General features: G+C 37.3%; 1 protein-coding gene across 4 annotated transcripts in view; it reads right to left on the bottom strand.

Annotated features, from left to right (window-relative positions):
* The window catches only part of ZFYVE9 (zinc finger FYVE-type containing 9), a 202677-nt gene that overhangs the window by 71172 nt on the left and 114835 nt on the right, over positions 1 to 16670 (bottom strand). For 3 of the 4 annotated variants that reach the window (XR_010114760.1, XM_055235227.2, XM_055235228.2), the window contains exons 5-9: positions 15919 to 16018; positions 12970 to 13146; positions 11172 to 11341; positions 5249 to 5369; positions 1389 to 1511 (exon numbers count right to left, since the gene is read on the bottom strand). Coding sequence is in view for 2 of the 4 variants with exons in the window: in XM_055235227.2 (XP_055091202.1) it covers positions 1389 to 1511; positions 5249 to 5369; positions 11172 to 11341; positions 12970 to 13146; positions 15919 to 16018 (691 nt within the window). In the remaining 2 variants the exon portion in view is untranslated. The remainder of the gene's footprint in view (positions 1 to 1388; positions 1512 to 5248; positions 5370 to 11171; positions 11342 to 12969; positions 13147 to 15918; positions 16019 to 16670) is intronic. The other variant, XR_010114761.1, reaches the window with a different exon arrangement.

Genomic DNA, 16670 nt, shown 5'->3' with positions numbered 1-16670 from the left:
AGAAGGAAAGGTAGCAAGCATTAATAACTGGCCAAATATACAAGAGTATGATTAGCAAGTAAGCCAGAAACCCACATTTCATCAATGTAGAACTTCTAAGGAAGTAGTATATGTTTCTGGTTTCCAAAATCAACTTAAGCACACATGGAGAACTGCAGGATGGTTCCCCACAGGTTCCTTCCTTTAAAATTGCCTATTAACACTCATTCAGAATAAATGCATTCTCTAAATAATTCTCAAAATTACTAGCTGGCGCGGTGGCTCACATCTGTAATCCCAGCACTTTGGGAGACCAAGGCAGGCAGATCACTTGAGTTCAGGAGTTCAAGAACAACCTGGGTAACATGGTGAGACTCCTGTCTCTACAAAAAAATACAAAAAAAATTAGCCAGGTATGGTGGTGCACAACTGTAGTCTCAGCTACATGGGAGGACTGCTTGAGCTCAGGAGGCAGAGGCTGCAGTGAACAGAGATCATGCCACTGCAGTCCAGCCTGGGTGACAGAGTGAGACTCTGTCTCAAAAAATTCTGAAATGCTGTCGTCTTTCTCATCCTGATGCCCACGATGCTAGCACCAACAATTGAGAAGTTTCTTCTGAATCTCAATTTATGATGTATTGAAGCTTTACCGTGTGTTAGTTAACACTTTTCCTAAATAAAGTTTTGCACCATAATTGAGGTTTCTGGGATTAAAACACAGCATGTAAATTATTTGAGTAGCCTGTATAATTTATCTATCACCAGTTATTCTGGTGGTAAGTTGTGATTTAACATACTCATCTCAAGAAGAACTTAACTCAGATAAGTTCAAGATTTGTTTGGCTTTCGTCCATGGAGAATTCACCTACCTCACCCATGTAACTAAATGTAAGAGTTTCAGTTAGTTCCACAGCTGTCCTCTGGGATACATTATTTTATACAAACCAACTTTTTCAGAACTCAGTGTTCAGTAAGATGCGGCTAGGCTGGGCGCGGTGGCTCACGCCTGTAATCCCAGCACTTAGGGAGGCTGAGGCAGGCGGATCACAAGGTCAGGAGATCAAGACCATCCTGGCTAACACGGTGAAACCCCGTCTCTACTAAAAAAAAAAAAAAAATACAAAAAATTAGCCGGGCGTGGTGGCAGGCGCCTGTTGTCCCAGCTGCTCAGGAGGCTGAGGCAGCAGAATGGCGTGAACCCGGTAGGCGGAGCTTGCAGTGAGCCGAGATCGCACCACTGCACTCCAGCCTGGGCGACACAGCGAGATTCCGTCTCAAAAAAAAAAAAAAAAAAAAAAAAGATGTGGTTCTATATAAAAATACTTGTGTGTAATAAATCTGAAAGTTTTACGTACTATCTATGAGTCAGTAAACCATCTGATTTTAATTTTTAAAAATTTATAACTTACAATTTACAATTTTAACCATTGACAACAAATTTGCATTTAAAACAAATACAAGTGGGTCAGGGCCACCATCCTCCAACTGCTGCATTACTGAAATCTGTGATGGTTTCTCTTCCACAGCATAGTCTGAAAGGGGAGAAAACAATGTAATAGATTGGTTAAAGGGACAAATCAAGAAAGAGATCAGATGGAGAAATGAATTAATTATTCACAGAAAAGAGACATGCATTTGATTTATCAATAGGTGCATATAGAGCATGGTTTGTATCTGCTGGCTCAGTATCATATTAATAGTGCCCCCTTTTACTCTCAAAAGTGACCCAGTCCACTTTAAAGGATGTGGTTATCCTCTATATAGACCTCTCCCCACAGTGTTTGTGCCACAATCTAAAGACTATCTTTCTATTTAATAAAAATTTTCCAACTATTATAACAAGAATTTCACATAATAAATGTTCAAGACCAGCATTTAAAATAACTCATGATATACAAGAAAGTGATAATACACTAGTTACCTCTGGAAAGGATATCAAATAGTTGGGGTAGAAGAGAGCCCTACCTTTTACTCTATGACCTTTTGTACCGTTTGGCATTTTTGACAATTAAAAACTTAAAACTTTAAAAAATGAACCCAGAAAATAAAAGTATCGTACATGACTGGCTTCATAAAACAATTCCTTTAAGTATAATTCAAGAGTTTAGTACGTATGTCACTAAAATCACCAGTAAATCACACATAAGATTCTGAACATGAACAAGTTAATACTGAATGTAACTCTTCCCATTTAATCTCTGGAAGCACAGTATGTGCTTCAGCATCTCATTTTGAATGACAGTGGTCCTTTCAGCTTGAAGTCAAATCATGGGTAATAATCACTGCAGAATCTAGAGATATGGGAAAGGAACTGAAAACCTAAAAGTTGAATGTTGCTTGGTTGGTCTTATATAAAATGCATCTTTGAGAGACAGTCAGGTAGAACAAAGTAACATCATTTCCTATTTTCTAATGGAAATTTTAAAATGGATTTTTTGGCTACAATGGGAAATATCTACCCCATTATTACAAATATTTATTGGAAAGAGAAATTCTAAGTTTAAAATTTTTTAAGTAGAGTCATCCCACTGGAATAAAAAATTGCAACATTTTGATGAAGAGACTGTAATATAGTTTAATTAAGTAATATAGATAATTTACTGTTCTTTCTTGGTAGGAGAAGTTTTGACAATTAGATTTAATGGACATAATTTTTTATGAAAATGGAATCCAACAATCTGACTCTTTTTAACAACAGAGTAGGCCAATTTAGTTCCTTGTTAATCTAAGATTTATTAAAATAAAAATCTGAACCCTAAGCAGCAATTTTACTAACAATAGATATTTTTACAGGGTCCTGGTAAAGGAGCAAAAGCATTATGCAATCAAAAGAACGCTTAACTGTATGTGAAAGTTCACTGCTGAACTATCTGGGACATAGCTGCATTTGAGAGTACAATACAGACAGCATTTGCTGAGAGCCTACTACGGGCCTAGCACCATGCAAGCAGCAATAAACGCAAGCATAAAATAAGATGAAGAAATTCACAGTCTAAGTGAAAGAATACGATCTGAAAATACAGTATCTAAATTGCAATGAGAAAAAGTGTTAATGTAGCCAACAGTCTATCGGAACCACTATTAGAACAGAGATAATGAAGCAAAACACTATTTTCTAAGCAGCCCAGGTAAGGATTCAGAGAAGAGTTAACCATTAAGCTGGATTTTAAAAGGTTGAGGTCTTCAGGAAGTCTACAGTAGAGAGGAGTAGTCTAGGCAGAAGAAAGGAAGAAATGGAAAATATTAATTACATGCCTACTTTATGCCAGATACTTTCTTGGTATGTACTTACTCAGGTATGATATCTAACTTAATACCCACAATGACTCTCAAGTAGGTGTAATTTTATAATTTTTTAAAATAAAACAGACTAGGAAACAAATTCAGAGAGGATGAATGACTTGCCAACTGGATCACACAGCTAGAATGGAATGGTACTGGCATTAAAAGTCAGGTTTGTTCAATTCTGAAGTCCATTCTTTCCCTTTATTCCACAGCACAAGAAAAAGTACAGAAGAATGAAAAGTAAATATTCAAAAAATAGCAAATAATCTGCAGTATACATGTAAGGTGCTGGGGAATGGTTGGAAATAAAGTTAATAATAAATGGCTAGAAAGACAGGCTGAGATAAGGTTATAAGAAACATTGTCAGACCGGGCACGGTAGCTCACGCCTGTAATCCCAGCACTTTGGGAGGCCGAGGTGGGCAAATCACCAGGTCAAGAGTTCAAGACCAGCCTGGTCAACATAGTGAAACCCCGTCTGTACTAAAAATACAGCAATTAGCCGGGCATGGTGGCATGTGCCTGTAGTCCCAGCTATTCAGGAGACTGAGGCAGGAGAACTGCTTGAACCCGGGAGGCAGAGGTTGTGGTGAGCCGAGGCTGTACCACTGCACTCCAGCCTGGCGACAGAGTGAGACTCCATCTCAAAAAAAAAAAAAAAAAAAAAAATTGCCTGCTAAGATAAGTAATTTACACTAAAGGCACTGGGAATCTGTTAAATATTTCTAAGTAAAAGCAATATAAGATAATATCTATGTTTAAAAACATAACTGGCAACAGTGTGGAAGACAAAATGAAGGAAAGAAAGACTGAAGGCAAGGAGACCAGGTAAAAGCCTAGGACAAAGTTCAGGAGAAGTTAATTAATAAGCCACCTTCTAAAAATGTAGTAATTGTATTCTGATCCGTATATGTCAGCAATAAAATTTCACACTAATCATCAGAGAAATGCAAATCAAAACCACAATGAGATATCAACTCACACCAGTCAGAACGGCTATTATTAAAAAGTCAAAAAACAATAGATGCTGGTGAGGCTGTGGAGAAAAGGGGACATGTATACACTGTTGATAGAAATGTGAATTAGTTCAGCCACTGTGGCAAGCAGTTTGGAGATTTCTCAAAGAACTTAAAGGAGAACTACCATTCAGCCCAGCAATCCCATTACTGGGTGTATATCCAAAAGAAAATAAATTGTTCTACCAAAAAGACACATGTACTTGAATGTTCACTGCAGCACTATTCACAACAACAAAGACATAGAATCAACCTAAGTGCCCATCAGTGGCTGACTGGATAAAGAGACCCTGTCTCAAAAAAAAAAAAAAAAAAAAAAAACAGAAAAAAAAATTTACCCGTTGGGTACTATGCTCACTACCTGGGTGACAGGATCAATCATAATCCAAACCTCAGCATCATGCACTATATCCATGTAACAGATCTGCACATGTACCCTTTGAATCTAAAATAAAAGTTAAAATTATAAAAATAAAATTTCACATATTAAGCATTTTTTTGATTAGATAATAATTTTACTTCTTACCAAGATCCCTAAAAATATTTTTAACAGTAAAATTGCCATTTAAATTCAGTGCTCTTCACACTTACCATACGTTCTTTCTGAATGTATATTATACCTCAAAATGAAAAGCTAAATAAATGACTGTATCAGGGTGGGTTCATCCTAAACCACAAGCAATCCTTGAGAATATTATGTGCTTTGAAATATTTTTTAAAACTGCCAATAAACTATATTTACATTATAAGTAATATTATATCCATTCAAAAAATAAAAATGACATAATATAAAAACATAAGCATCTACTCTAAAATAATAGCAGCAACAACTGTTTTCATAGTTTTGGGGGAGTTTGTTTTGTTGGATAAGAGAAAGGTGAATGTCACTCAAATTCTGTCTCTACCTTAATTAGAAGGTAACATTTGGCAGATAGAACTATCACTGTTTAAATATGTAGTCCACATACCTCCTTTTACACCAGTGGAGATGAGAATGGGAGGAAGGCCATCTTCAGGAATAAGATTCATTGCACTTCCAACAGGACTTCCGACCTGAGTTATACTCCCAGAGAATAGACAAATATCCGTCTAAGAAAAGCAAATCAATGAAGTGAGCACTACAAAGAATTCAAGACTTTGGCAGGACATAATTAAAAATATAAATGGGAACTTAAGTGAAAATTTGAAATTCATACTTTTTGAAAGATAGCACAAAATACTCATTAACCCGTGGGTTAAAAAAAAAAAAAAAGTAGGCCTATGCTATGAAAATGTTTTCAAATGTATAAGTTTCTCCTTTTGGTACCATCAAATCATGGTAATGACAGAAGAGGCCTTAAAACCTGCATTAAAGCTTCCTTTACCCAGATTTCTTTTGCCATAAGAGAAAAATATTTTTAAAATCTGCAGCGGCTAAAGAAACAAAATTTCAATATTATTTCATAATTTCTTAATCTTTAATACCTTGGGAACTACTTAAGGTCTAATTTATATTGCTTTTAAAAATTAACTTTGAAAACAGTGGTGACAGTTGCAAAACAATGTGAATGTACTTGATGCCAATGAATTCACTTAAAAATTGTTAAAATTGTAAATCGTATGTTATATATGTTAATATTTTTCCACAATAAAAAAGGGAAAAAAATCAACTTTGATAAAATGTCATCATTTTTCATTTACTATGTAATAAAATAAATCTTGAAGTTCATTTTTTTTTTTTTTTTTTGAGAAGCAGTCTCGCTCTATTGCCCAGGATGGAGTAAAATGGCATTATCTACAACCTCTGCTTCTCGGGTTCAAGCAATTCTCCTGCCTCAGCCTCCGGAGTAGCTGGCATTACAGGTGCGTGCCACTACGCCTGGCTAATTTTTGTATTTTTAGTAGAGATGGGGTTTCACCTGTTAGCCAGGATGGTCTCAATCTCCTGACCTTGTGATCCGCCAGCCTCGGCCTCCCAAAGTGCTGGGATTACAGGTGTGAGCAACCGCACCTGGCCTGAAGTTCATTAGTAGGCACATCACATTAGCTATATTTAATGAAGTATAAGATTGCAAAACATGTTGGTTGGCGTTAAATCCACTTAATTATTAAATAGAACATGCTCAAATATCTATTAAAATGATGCTCTCCTCTCTACATTCTCTGTAACTTTTATTTCCCAAACTATACAGATGTATATTCTCTATAACTTAAATATGAAACAGAAGCTTTTAAAGAGTTAAAAGAGGCCAGGTGCGGTGGCTCATGCCTGTAATCCCAGCACTTTGGGAGTTTGAGGCGGGTGGATCACCTGAGGTCAGGAGTTTGAGACCAGCCTGGCCAACACGGTGAAATCCCATCTCTACTAATAATACAAAAATTAGCTGGGCGTGGTGGCACATGCCTGTAATCTCAGCTACTAGGGAGGCTGAGGCAGGAGAATCACTTGAACCCAGGAGGTGGAGGTTTCAGTGAGCCAAGATCACACCATTGCACTCCAGCCTGGGCAACAAGAACAAAACTCCATCTCAAAAAAAAAAGTTGAAAGAAAAATATTTAAAAGCTGTTTTTAACGTGTATAACAATATTAATACGACTGGGTACAGTGGCTCACGCCGTAATCCCAGCACTTTGAGAGGCCAAGGAAGGCAGATTGCTTAAGGACAGGAGTTCAACATCAGCCTAGCCAATACGGTAAAATCCCGTCTCTACAAAAAATATAAAAATTAGCTGGGCGTGTGCCTGTAATCCCAGCTACTTGGGAGGCTGAGGCAGGAGAATTGCTTGAACCTGGAAGGTGGAGGTTGCAGTGAGCCGAGATCCTGCCACTGCATTCCAGTCTGGGCAACAGAGAGAGACTCAGAAAAAAAAAAAAAAAAAAAAAAAAAAGAGTATTTCTAGCAGCTTCATTTCATTCATAATAGCCAAAAACTGGAAACAATTTGAATGGCCACTAACAGGAGAACATACATAAATTATGTATATCCATACAATGGAATACTACTCAGCAATAAATTAATTTTTGATGCATATTGATAAATCTCATAAATATTAAGTTGAGCTTAAAAAGCTAAACAGAAAGCATTATATACTATTGTTTCGATTTATATGAATTCAAGAATAAGCAAAACTAATCTATAGGGACAGAAGAGAGAACAATGGTTACCTTAATGAAAGGAGAAGGTATTGACAGAAAAAGTGCATAAGGAACCCTTATGGAGTGTTGGAGATGTTCTGTATCTTCACCTGATGGTGGTTACATATTTTATATGTGTGTGTGTGTGCGTGTGTGTGTAAACATACACATGCACATATATATAAAACCATGTATAAATTCAAGGTGTTTCCTAAAGATTCATGCTCCTTAGTCATGCATTTTGCTATATATATTTTATACCTGAACAAACATTAAAACTACTTCTTCAAAATATGGCCGGACATGGTGGCTCAGGCCTGTAATCCCAGCACTTTGGGAGGCCAAGGAGGGGAGATCACCTGAGGCCAGAAGTTCAAGACCAGTCTTGCCAACATGGTGAAACCGTCTCTTACTAAAAATACAAAATTTGCCAGGTATGGTGGTGGGCACCGTAATCCCAGCTACCCAGGAGGCTGAGGCAGGAGAATCACTCAAGCCCAGGAGACGGAGGTTGCAGTGAGCTGAGATCATGCCACTGCACTCCAGCCTGGACAACAAGAGCAAAACTCTGACTCAAACGAAGAATAAAATAAAATAAAATAAATATGCCCATGTTTTGCCATATTTTTGTCTCTACTTAGGACAAAGTTTTTAGGACTATACATTTTTAGTGGGATTTCTAAAATTTTCCAGTATGGCATCATATAGGAACTTTATAAAATTTTACTGGCAAACTACTATTAACTGACTTGAAGGCCTGGTACAGAAAATAATCTATTCTAACCTACTACTGAATGGTGCAAAATCCTCCTTTTAATATCATAAGAAGCAGTCAGTTGGTCTCTATTTGAATGCCTTCTGTGAAAAGGCATTTACTGTGGGGCTTAAAATCTAGATGATGGGTTGATGGGTGCAGCAAACCACCATTGCACATGTATACCTATGTAACAAACCTGCAGGTTCTGCACATGTATCCCAGAACTTAAAGTACAATAATAATAATAATAATAAGACATTTACTTCATTTATTGGGCACTTGTTAAGTGCCAGGCACTCTACTAGACCATAAAAATGAGAAAAATATTAATATTTTCTAGTCTGACATTAAAGAGTTTGCTTTCTCTCATTTTACCACATAAATATTAGAGTGTTGCACAATGTGAGAGCACAAAATAATGTGGCTTAGCTTGTCTTATAATGAGCAGAAAATTGTTTCCCTACAACAATTCACTCACTAGACCTTCCTCATTCTTTCAAAAATATTTACAGTTTAAGAACCCATCATACAAACTAAGAGATAGGAGAGAAATTTAACAGAAAGAAAAAAATCGTCACCCTCTTGCCTCAGCCTCCTGAGTAGCTGGGACTGCAGGCATGTGCCATCATGCCCAGCTAATTTTTTAATTTTATATAGAGACAGAGTCTGACTATGTTGCCCAACCTGGTCTCAAACTTGGGGTTCAGGCAATCCTCCTGCCTTGGCCTTCCAAAGTGCTGGGATTACAGATGTGAGCCACTGCACCCAACCCAAACTAATGCTTCTTGATGTGATCCTTTAAGAAATCACCCTCACTTATGTAGGATTGTCATTACTGCCAAAAAATGTTTAACCTGAAACTAGTCATGAGAAAAAAAAAAAACCACACAAATTGAGAGTATCATGTAAAACATGGCCCAAATACTTAAATATTAATGATATAAAAACTTTAAAAAAAAAAAGTAAGAGAACTATTCAAGATTAAAGCAAACCAAAGAAATATGACAACTAAATGCAACTGTGGTCCTTAATGAGATCTTGATTTTTAAAAATAAATTTTATTTAAAAAATTAATATATCTGTGCACACACATATATGTAAAAATGAAAGCTATAGGCCAGGCGCGGTGGCTCACGCCTGTAATCCCAGCACTTTGGGAGGCCGAGGAGGGCAGATCAGGAGGTCAGGAGATTGAGACCATCCTGGCTAACATGGTGAAACCCCATCTCTACTAAAAATACATAAAAATTAGCTGGACATGGTGGCGGGCGCCTGTAGTCCCAGCTACTCGGGAGGCTGAGGCAGGAGAATGGCGTGAACCCGAGAGGTGGAGCTTGCAGTGAGCCGAGATTGCACCACTGCACTCCAGCCTGGGCGACAGAGCAAGACTCCGTCTCAAAACAAAACAAAAAATTAAAGCTATAAAGAACATTATTGTGACAACTGGGGAAACCAGAATTATATGTTAAGTTTCCATCTCATGTGATAATTGTATTGTGGTTATAGAAGAAAATGACTTTTCTTAGGGTACACAAGCTGAACTATTAAGTGGTGAAGTGCAACCAATCCTTAAATGGGTCATAAAAAAAATATGTGTGTACTGTGAAGTGGTAAGTAAATGTGGCAAAATGGTAACAGTTGATGAAGATAGGTGAAGAGTATATGGGTATTCACTGTACTGTTCTTGTAACTTTTCTGTAGGTTGAATTTTTTTCCAAATAAACAGTTGTGGCCAGGCTTGCCTATGGTACCAGCTATTTGGGAGGCTGTGGCGGAAGGATCGCTTGAGCCTGGGACGTTAAGGCTGCAGAGAGCCATGTCTGCGGCACTATACTGGAGCCTGCATGACAGAGTGAGACCTTGTCTCAAAAAAAAACACAAAACAAACAAAAAAACAGTTGGGGGGAATAAAGAAAAAACTTTCTTGACAAAGTCATTGTGGAGATACAAAGAAGGATAAGACATAGTTCTGGCTGTCACCCTCTGCAGCCACAGAAAAATTCAAAAAATAGAAATAGTTGAAGACAGATATTAATATGATTCATTAACTCACCAAACAGGTAAGTCAGCTCTGCATGTCAAAAAATCTAATCTTAACAACATGCAATTTCAATTACAATCAAACTCACAAATTATATAGGATGTAAATGTCTGAAAAAATATTACTTATCATTAATATAAATAATTAGTAACTAACAATTCTATGAAAACATCAGGAGTAAAATTTTTATCCAATCCTGATAGGGTGTGGTGGCTCACACCTGTAATCCTAGCACTTTGGGAGGCTGAGGGGGTGGATCACTTGAGGTCAGGAGTTCGAGACGCAGCCTGGGCAACATGGTGAAACCCTGTCTCTACTAAAAACACAAAAATTAGCCTGGCATGGTGGCAGGCGCCTGTAATCCCACCTACTTTGGAGGCTGAGGCAGGAGAATTGCTTGAACCTGGGAGGTAGAGGTTGCAGTGAGCCAAGATCACGCCACTGTACTGCAGCCCGGGCAACAGAGACTCTATCTCAAAAAAGAAAAAAAAGTATCCAATCCTAATGTAAAATGTGGACTTGGGTTGGCTATGATGTGTCAGTGTAGGTTCAACAAGTGTAACAAGTGTACCACTCTGGTAGAGGATGTTGATAAGCCAGGGTTTTCAACTCAGCTCCTCAGGCCCCTTCATGTTGCCTGCTCTTCTTCACCATGGCACTCCTGAGAGGCTGCCATGGAACCTGGGGAACATGCTTTAAAAACCAATGTAGCAAGGGGACAGAATTCCCTACAGCCCAACTGCTAGCTAAAGTGGAGCACCTGAGCTCATCTGAGAACAATCTTCATTAAGAACCTTTCTCCTGAAAAAACTTCTAAATATACAGCAAAGAACAACAGCTGATTTTACACACTAAGTTGTATCCAAAACCTACAGAGTTCCACACAAAAGCAATTCAACGTAGAAAAAGGCAAGACAGAGGCAGCACAATGCTGAGTAAAGTAGCTATGCAATTTTAGTTGCTGTTTTGTTTTCTTACCTCTGCTGGTAGAGGACTGGTAGTTACTGGCTTGACTGGGTCGTGTGACACAGCCAGGGTTCCTGCAGAGGAAGTTCCATTCATTGTTAATTTGGCTGCATCAGCAACTTCTCCATTGGGCAAGATCCCATCAGCAAACCAAACTCGCCTCTGCTCCCTGGGCTGAGCCACTTGAGGGGCCAGAAAAATAAAACAGGCATCAATGTGACATTGGAAGGTTTTCTAACATCAAAGAAGAGAAGGTCACCAATTCCAGATGTACAAAGAAATCACTACTTGGCAACTTACAATCAGAAACATCAGAAATGTAACTGTATATAAAAGTGGTTATAAATGAATTAAAAATACAAATTTAAATATATTCTTTATTTCTTTAACTTATATGCAAAGAGTAAAATACTTTGCTTTGAAATGGTAAGAGTTCTTAAATACATCTATGATTATGTCACATACTCTGTCCCGTATCACTGACAGAGAAACTAAGGAAAGTGTTCAAGGGCCTCGGAAATAAATTAATAGCATGGTGAAAAAAGCAATAGACATTCACATTTTCTAAAGGTATGAGGTTTCCAAAGAAATTAAACATCTGGTAAAGTGATATGGTACTTTTAAAGGGCAAAAGATGCCCTGAAGAATGTTAAAGAATAATTCATTTATAACAGAAGAGCTGGCACAGATATGTAAGAATCGGGAAGCAAACTGACCAGATCTTTGCCTGAAGTGTAACTGAAGAAGAAAAAGACTGATCTGGTAGTGCAAAAGTAATTTGTGTTTTAGTAAAAAGACAGGGAAAAAGCTGGAAAACTGAGTCTGATGAAATGATCCCTTTAAGTCCAGTTTTAGAAATCAATTCAAACAGCCAAAACACAGAGACTAGGGAAGAACAACAAAAACAACAAATGAAGAGAATAAAGATTTTAAGAAAGCCTAATTCATAAAAATACAAGGAGTATGACTAAGGGATGATCTGAAAAGAGAAAAAATGGGGAAGAGTATGATAATGTCAATAGAAGTCTATGATCTTCAAAAGGGAAGGTGGGTTATTTAGCAAGGGGAAGGGAATATTAATAGATGAAAAGATAAAATTAATGAAGGAAGACTGATTTTAATTACCAAGGGAAACTTGATAAGATCATTTTAAGGAAATAAATGTTATTTTTACTATTCATAATCCCCTGCACTTACACAGTGCCTTTCATCTGACAATATTATCATCATAAAGATATAATAAACCAACGTAAGTTGAGCCTATAATTTTCTACCTATCATATGATATAATCAGAACTAAAGTTCTAGATTTAAAGTCTATGTCCCTCACACAAAAATGTTCATATTTTTATATGGACAGATTAAAAATGAAAAGAGAAAATGGCAATGTATACTCCAAAAAGCAATACTTGAATGGGCTGGTCAGAAAGAAGAACTCTCATTTTTATCACTTACTAAACTCCTACAAAGAACATTAAGACAGGCATGAGGTAGGCTAGGAATTTACAGACTGACTTCAAATTCTGCACCTCTTTTTAAGGACAAGCAGTGTAATTACTCCATTCTTAAGTTGGAGAGGAGACTGACATATATTCTGAGGTGCCTCTAAAATACCAAGCAACACAATATTATTCTCTACTTGCCCAGAAATAGTCTTGACACATTTCTCACCTTGTTGTTCCATTTTAATAACCACCCAAAGAGACTTATCTGCAGTGTTTTTTTAAGACTTGTGCTGTAAAGTCATATCAGCACCTTTTCAGAGGAACTTCGTGAGGAAAAAGAGAGAGAATAGCACATGATCCCCTACCTTCTGCTCCAGGGTGCTTTAAAACTCCCACAGGTACCATCACAGTGGGAGGTGGAGAGCTCAGAGCTCCTGAGGCCTGAGCTTGCTGCAAGGGAGGGATAGTAGAACAGTATTCAGCAGGATTGTTAGGGTTAGGGCTCTGGCTTGAGGCACTCATCATGTTCTCCCAGGCTTGAGCTAAAGCAAATACAGACACAATCAATGTGAATGGATTGCAAAATATGGACATCAAGACCTCCACAATATTGGATAAATAATGCAGCTTCTCCTAATTAATACTCATAGTATGTCTCTCTTCCAGCTAGTGAAGGTATTAAAGAGATAGGTGATTTTATGTAATACAGGAGACCATTTAGCCAAGTAAACTATTTGGTTGGAGCAAATAAGAATAACATGATTTTTTTTTTTTTTTTTAAAGAATTAGATTGGGAGCAGTGGCTCATGCCTCTAATCCCAGCAATTTGGGAGGCCGAGGCAGGTGGATCACAAGGTCAGGAGATCAAGACTATCCTGGCTAACATGGTAAAACCCCGTCTCTACTAAAAATACAAAAAATTAGCCAGGTGTGGTGACAGGCACCTGTAGTCCCAGCTACTCGGGAGGCTGAGGCAGGAGAATGGTGTGAACCCAGGAGGTGGAGCTTGCAGTGAGCCAAGATCGCACCACTGCACTCCAGCCTGGGCAACAGAGTCCATCTCAAAAAAATAAAAAAAGAAAAAAGAAAAAAGAATTATAGGATACTTCTGATAGACTGATAGCAGATCAGTCTGAGTTAAAGGTTGGAGCCTGGCTTCTTTATAGAAGACCAAATATTTCCTTAAGAGGGAGTGAAACAACATCAAACTTTAAGAATTTGAAACTTGGATAGCATTTAGACATTTTTTCATTTAATATTTAATGCATTTTATAAAGTTCTATGAAAAAGCAAAATCAGGGGCTAAAATAGCATAACTCTACTGTATAATTTTAAGTTTCATTTCTAAACTTTTAAGGCTCTTGTTAGTTAAAATAAAATCTCATTAAAAATTTCTAAAGCCTAAAGCTCAGGAGGACACATCTCAATCTTTTTCTGAATTCTGCTTTTATGTAATCATCACCCTGTATAAAAGTATCCATCAGTAACAACCATTTCACATCTTTGGTGTGTCTCAAAAGCACAGGACCTATTTGAACATGAAAATGTGCCAATATCATGTAAGTGTGATCAACCAATATAAATGATCACAAATACATTAAGATTCTGTGTACCCTATAATTTCACTAAATACTGACACATCACCTATTGTCTTTAAAGCAAATAGGAGGAAAGGTGCTACAGAAATGAAAGATACCAAATTTTATCTTCTAGGTTCAGGTGATACCACATGCCCAGAAATAGAAGCCACCCTCTTTTTAAGCATCCTTTCAAAAATCTCATTCAACATCAAAGAATGATCCATGGGATTTGGAATATTTATTGCCTCCAAACTGCAAGACAAGGCTAGTAACAAAAACTATGTTCCTTTGAAAGCACTGGCAGGAAGAGGGGAGGAAGAGAAAAGGAGAAAGGGAAAAAGGGATAGGGAACACTGAAAAGCATCAAATTAAATATTAAGAAAAAGACCGGGCTAAGCCATGCGAGAGGAAAGACGCTGGAAAAACCAGGAAAAGTGGATTACCTTAGGATCCCCTGTTAAGGGCCTCCTTGGCTTAATAAAAAGTAAGTATTCCATGTGAATCCTCTGCCATTTCCTTCATCTTTAGCTATGCCAAGTTAAAAAAAATTAGCTATCAAGTTGGAAGATCTCATCAAATAAAAGAGGTATTAGGTACTATAATTAAGCAGCATGCTCTTATCTGTGAATATGTGCCCGAAAATGAAAGCAGCAGAATAAAAATCATCAATTGAGCAACCAAGTGAAATAACCACTATTTAAAAAGTAACCCTTAAGAGTGGAGAGAATGATTCATATTTGGTCAAAATTGTAAGAATTCAGAAATGGGAGGAAACTGGGTGGATCATAGGAAATTAGAACAGATCAGATTAACTGTCATGCAATAGGTTAATAAGCCAGCAACAGGAAAACATCACCATCAGCAATGCAGACAGACAGAGCAGGAGGGGTCTCAGAGCAGATAAGTTCCAGCCTCCAGGAGGCACACTATCCTGGCACAGGTAGTACTGGTGCTCAAGTTCAACATTTTATGTCTATTGGTAATTATTCCAGCAACCGTACAAAGATGCATTCAAAGAGAAAATACTATAACCTGAACAATTTTAGTGTATCTTTTTACAAGAATACTCAGGGTTTTTAATTAATATGCCCTTAAAATCATTTCCAGTCCAGCAAAAGATGAACACTGGGTAAGTTTTATTTACTTTCCCCGGCCATATTCTTTTTACCACGTGACAACTAGATTCTAAACCATTATACTCATAGCAAATCTAACTAGCATTAAAGAGATAAACGGGCTTTAAAAATGCATTTTCTACTTGGTCCTAGATGCTGAAATAGTTATTTTCAACAAGATGAATGAAACAAGGTGTCGATAAAAACGCATGCTAAGTTATTAAGTTGTTCCTTAGAAAGAGATGGCTTCTCTTAAAAGGAAAATCTCAGCCCAATTTTAACATCTCATCATCTGGTGATCAAAAGCTCCCCATTCCCACTTCACCTTGGTTATTTTATAGGAACACAAATAACTACCTCGCACCAGATTTCCAAAGAACTTCCATTATTCCTGCAAAACTTACCTGGCTTTAGCATTTATTCATTAAATTAGGCATAGGAATTCTGAAATGCTAAGATACTTTCAAAACATGGAAATTTAGCTAAATATTTTCAGTTAAAGTTATGACATTTGAGAAGGTGAGCAACTTGTAAAGAAAGGCAGGGGAAAAAAAGTCTTCTCATCGAATTCCCTTGTTCTGTCTCAATAACTATGAAATCAACCTGTTTTAATACTTACCATTCATTAGCACTGAATGGCAGATTACACACACTCTAGCTTCCTTTCTGTCCATGTATAACAGTTTACATTTCAGGCTACAGCAGGAAGCACAGAAAACCTGTGGGGGGAAAAGAACACACAAAATTTACTTGGGATTACTGTGCAAAGAGAGTGAACCAATACTGACAAATACTGATTGTCAGTGAACCTTATTAAACTACAATACTAAAGTTTCAAAGAAAATGTAGTTCAGGAAGTTGGATAATTCAAAAGCAAGAGTGAGATGACAAGTCTGTCAACAATAAAGAAATGGAAAACGTTGGCTGAAAATAAAAATCTTAGCTAAGATCATGTGGCAAATATACCGTAGTGGGGAAAAAACCACCTGAATTACCCTTGGGCAAGATTTCTATGCACACAATCACCTAACATGGGTATTGAAAGATAGTTACATCTGCTATTTCCGTTTGGAAAGGAATTATAGCAGGATGAAATAAACAAAGATTGGAATTTCTGCGTTTTAACTTCTGTTTGTTACTATCCTTATATGTGGAATAATAACCATACCAGCTGTTTTCACTGTTTTTGCTATGAAGGCCAAGGGTCAATACATACAACTCAATCATAAACAAATGCACTGCTTTAGCTACAGGAAATCACAGCAGGCAATCAAAATCTGCCATGCCAATTTCCACCTTCTGGGCTTGGTTCCTGGTAATCTCACTTCCTTCTCCCTTCTACACCAGGCAACAACAATCTCCTTTGTTCCT

This window comes from Symphalangus syndactylus, chromosome 19 (genome assembly GCF_028878055.3).
Source record: "Symphalangus syndactylus isolate Jambi chromosome 19, NHGRI_mSymSyn1-v2.1_pri, whole genome shotgun sequence".
NCBI lineage: Eukaryota > Metazoa > Chordata > Mammalia > Primates > Hylobatidae > Symphalangus > Symphalangus syndactylus.
This window is presented reverse-complemented; position numbering and strand designations above follow the sequence as displayed.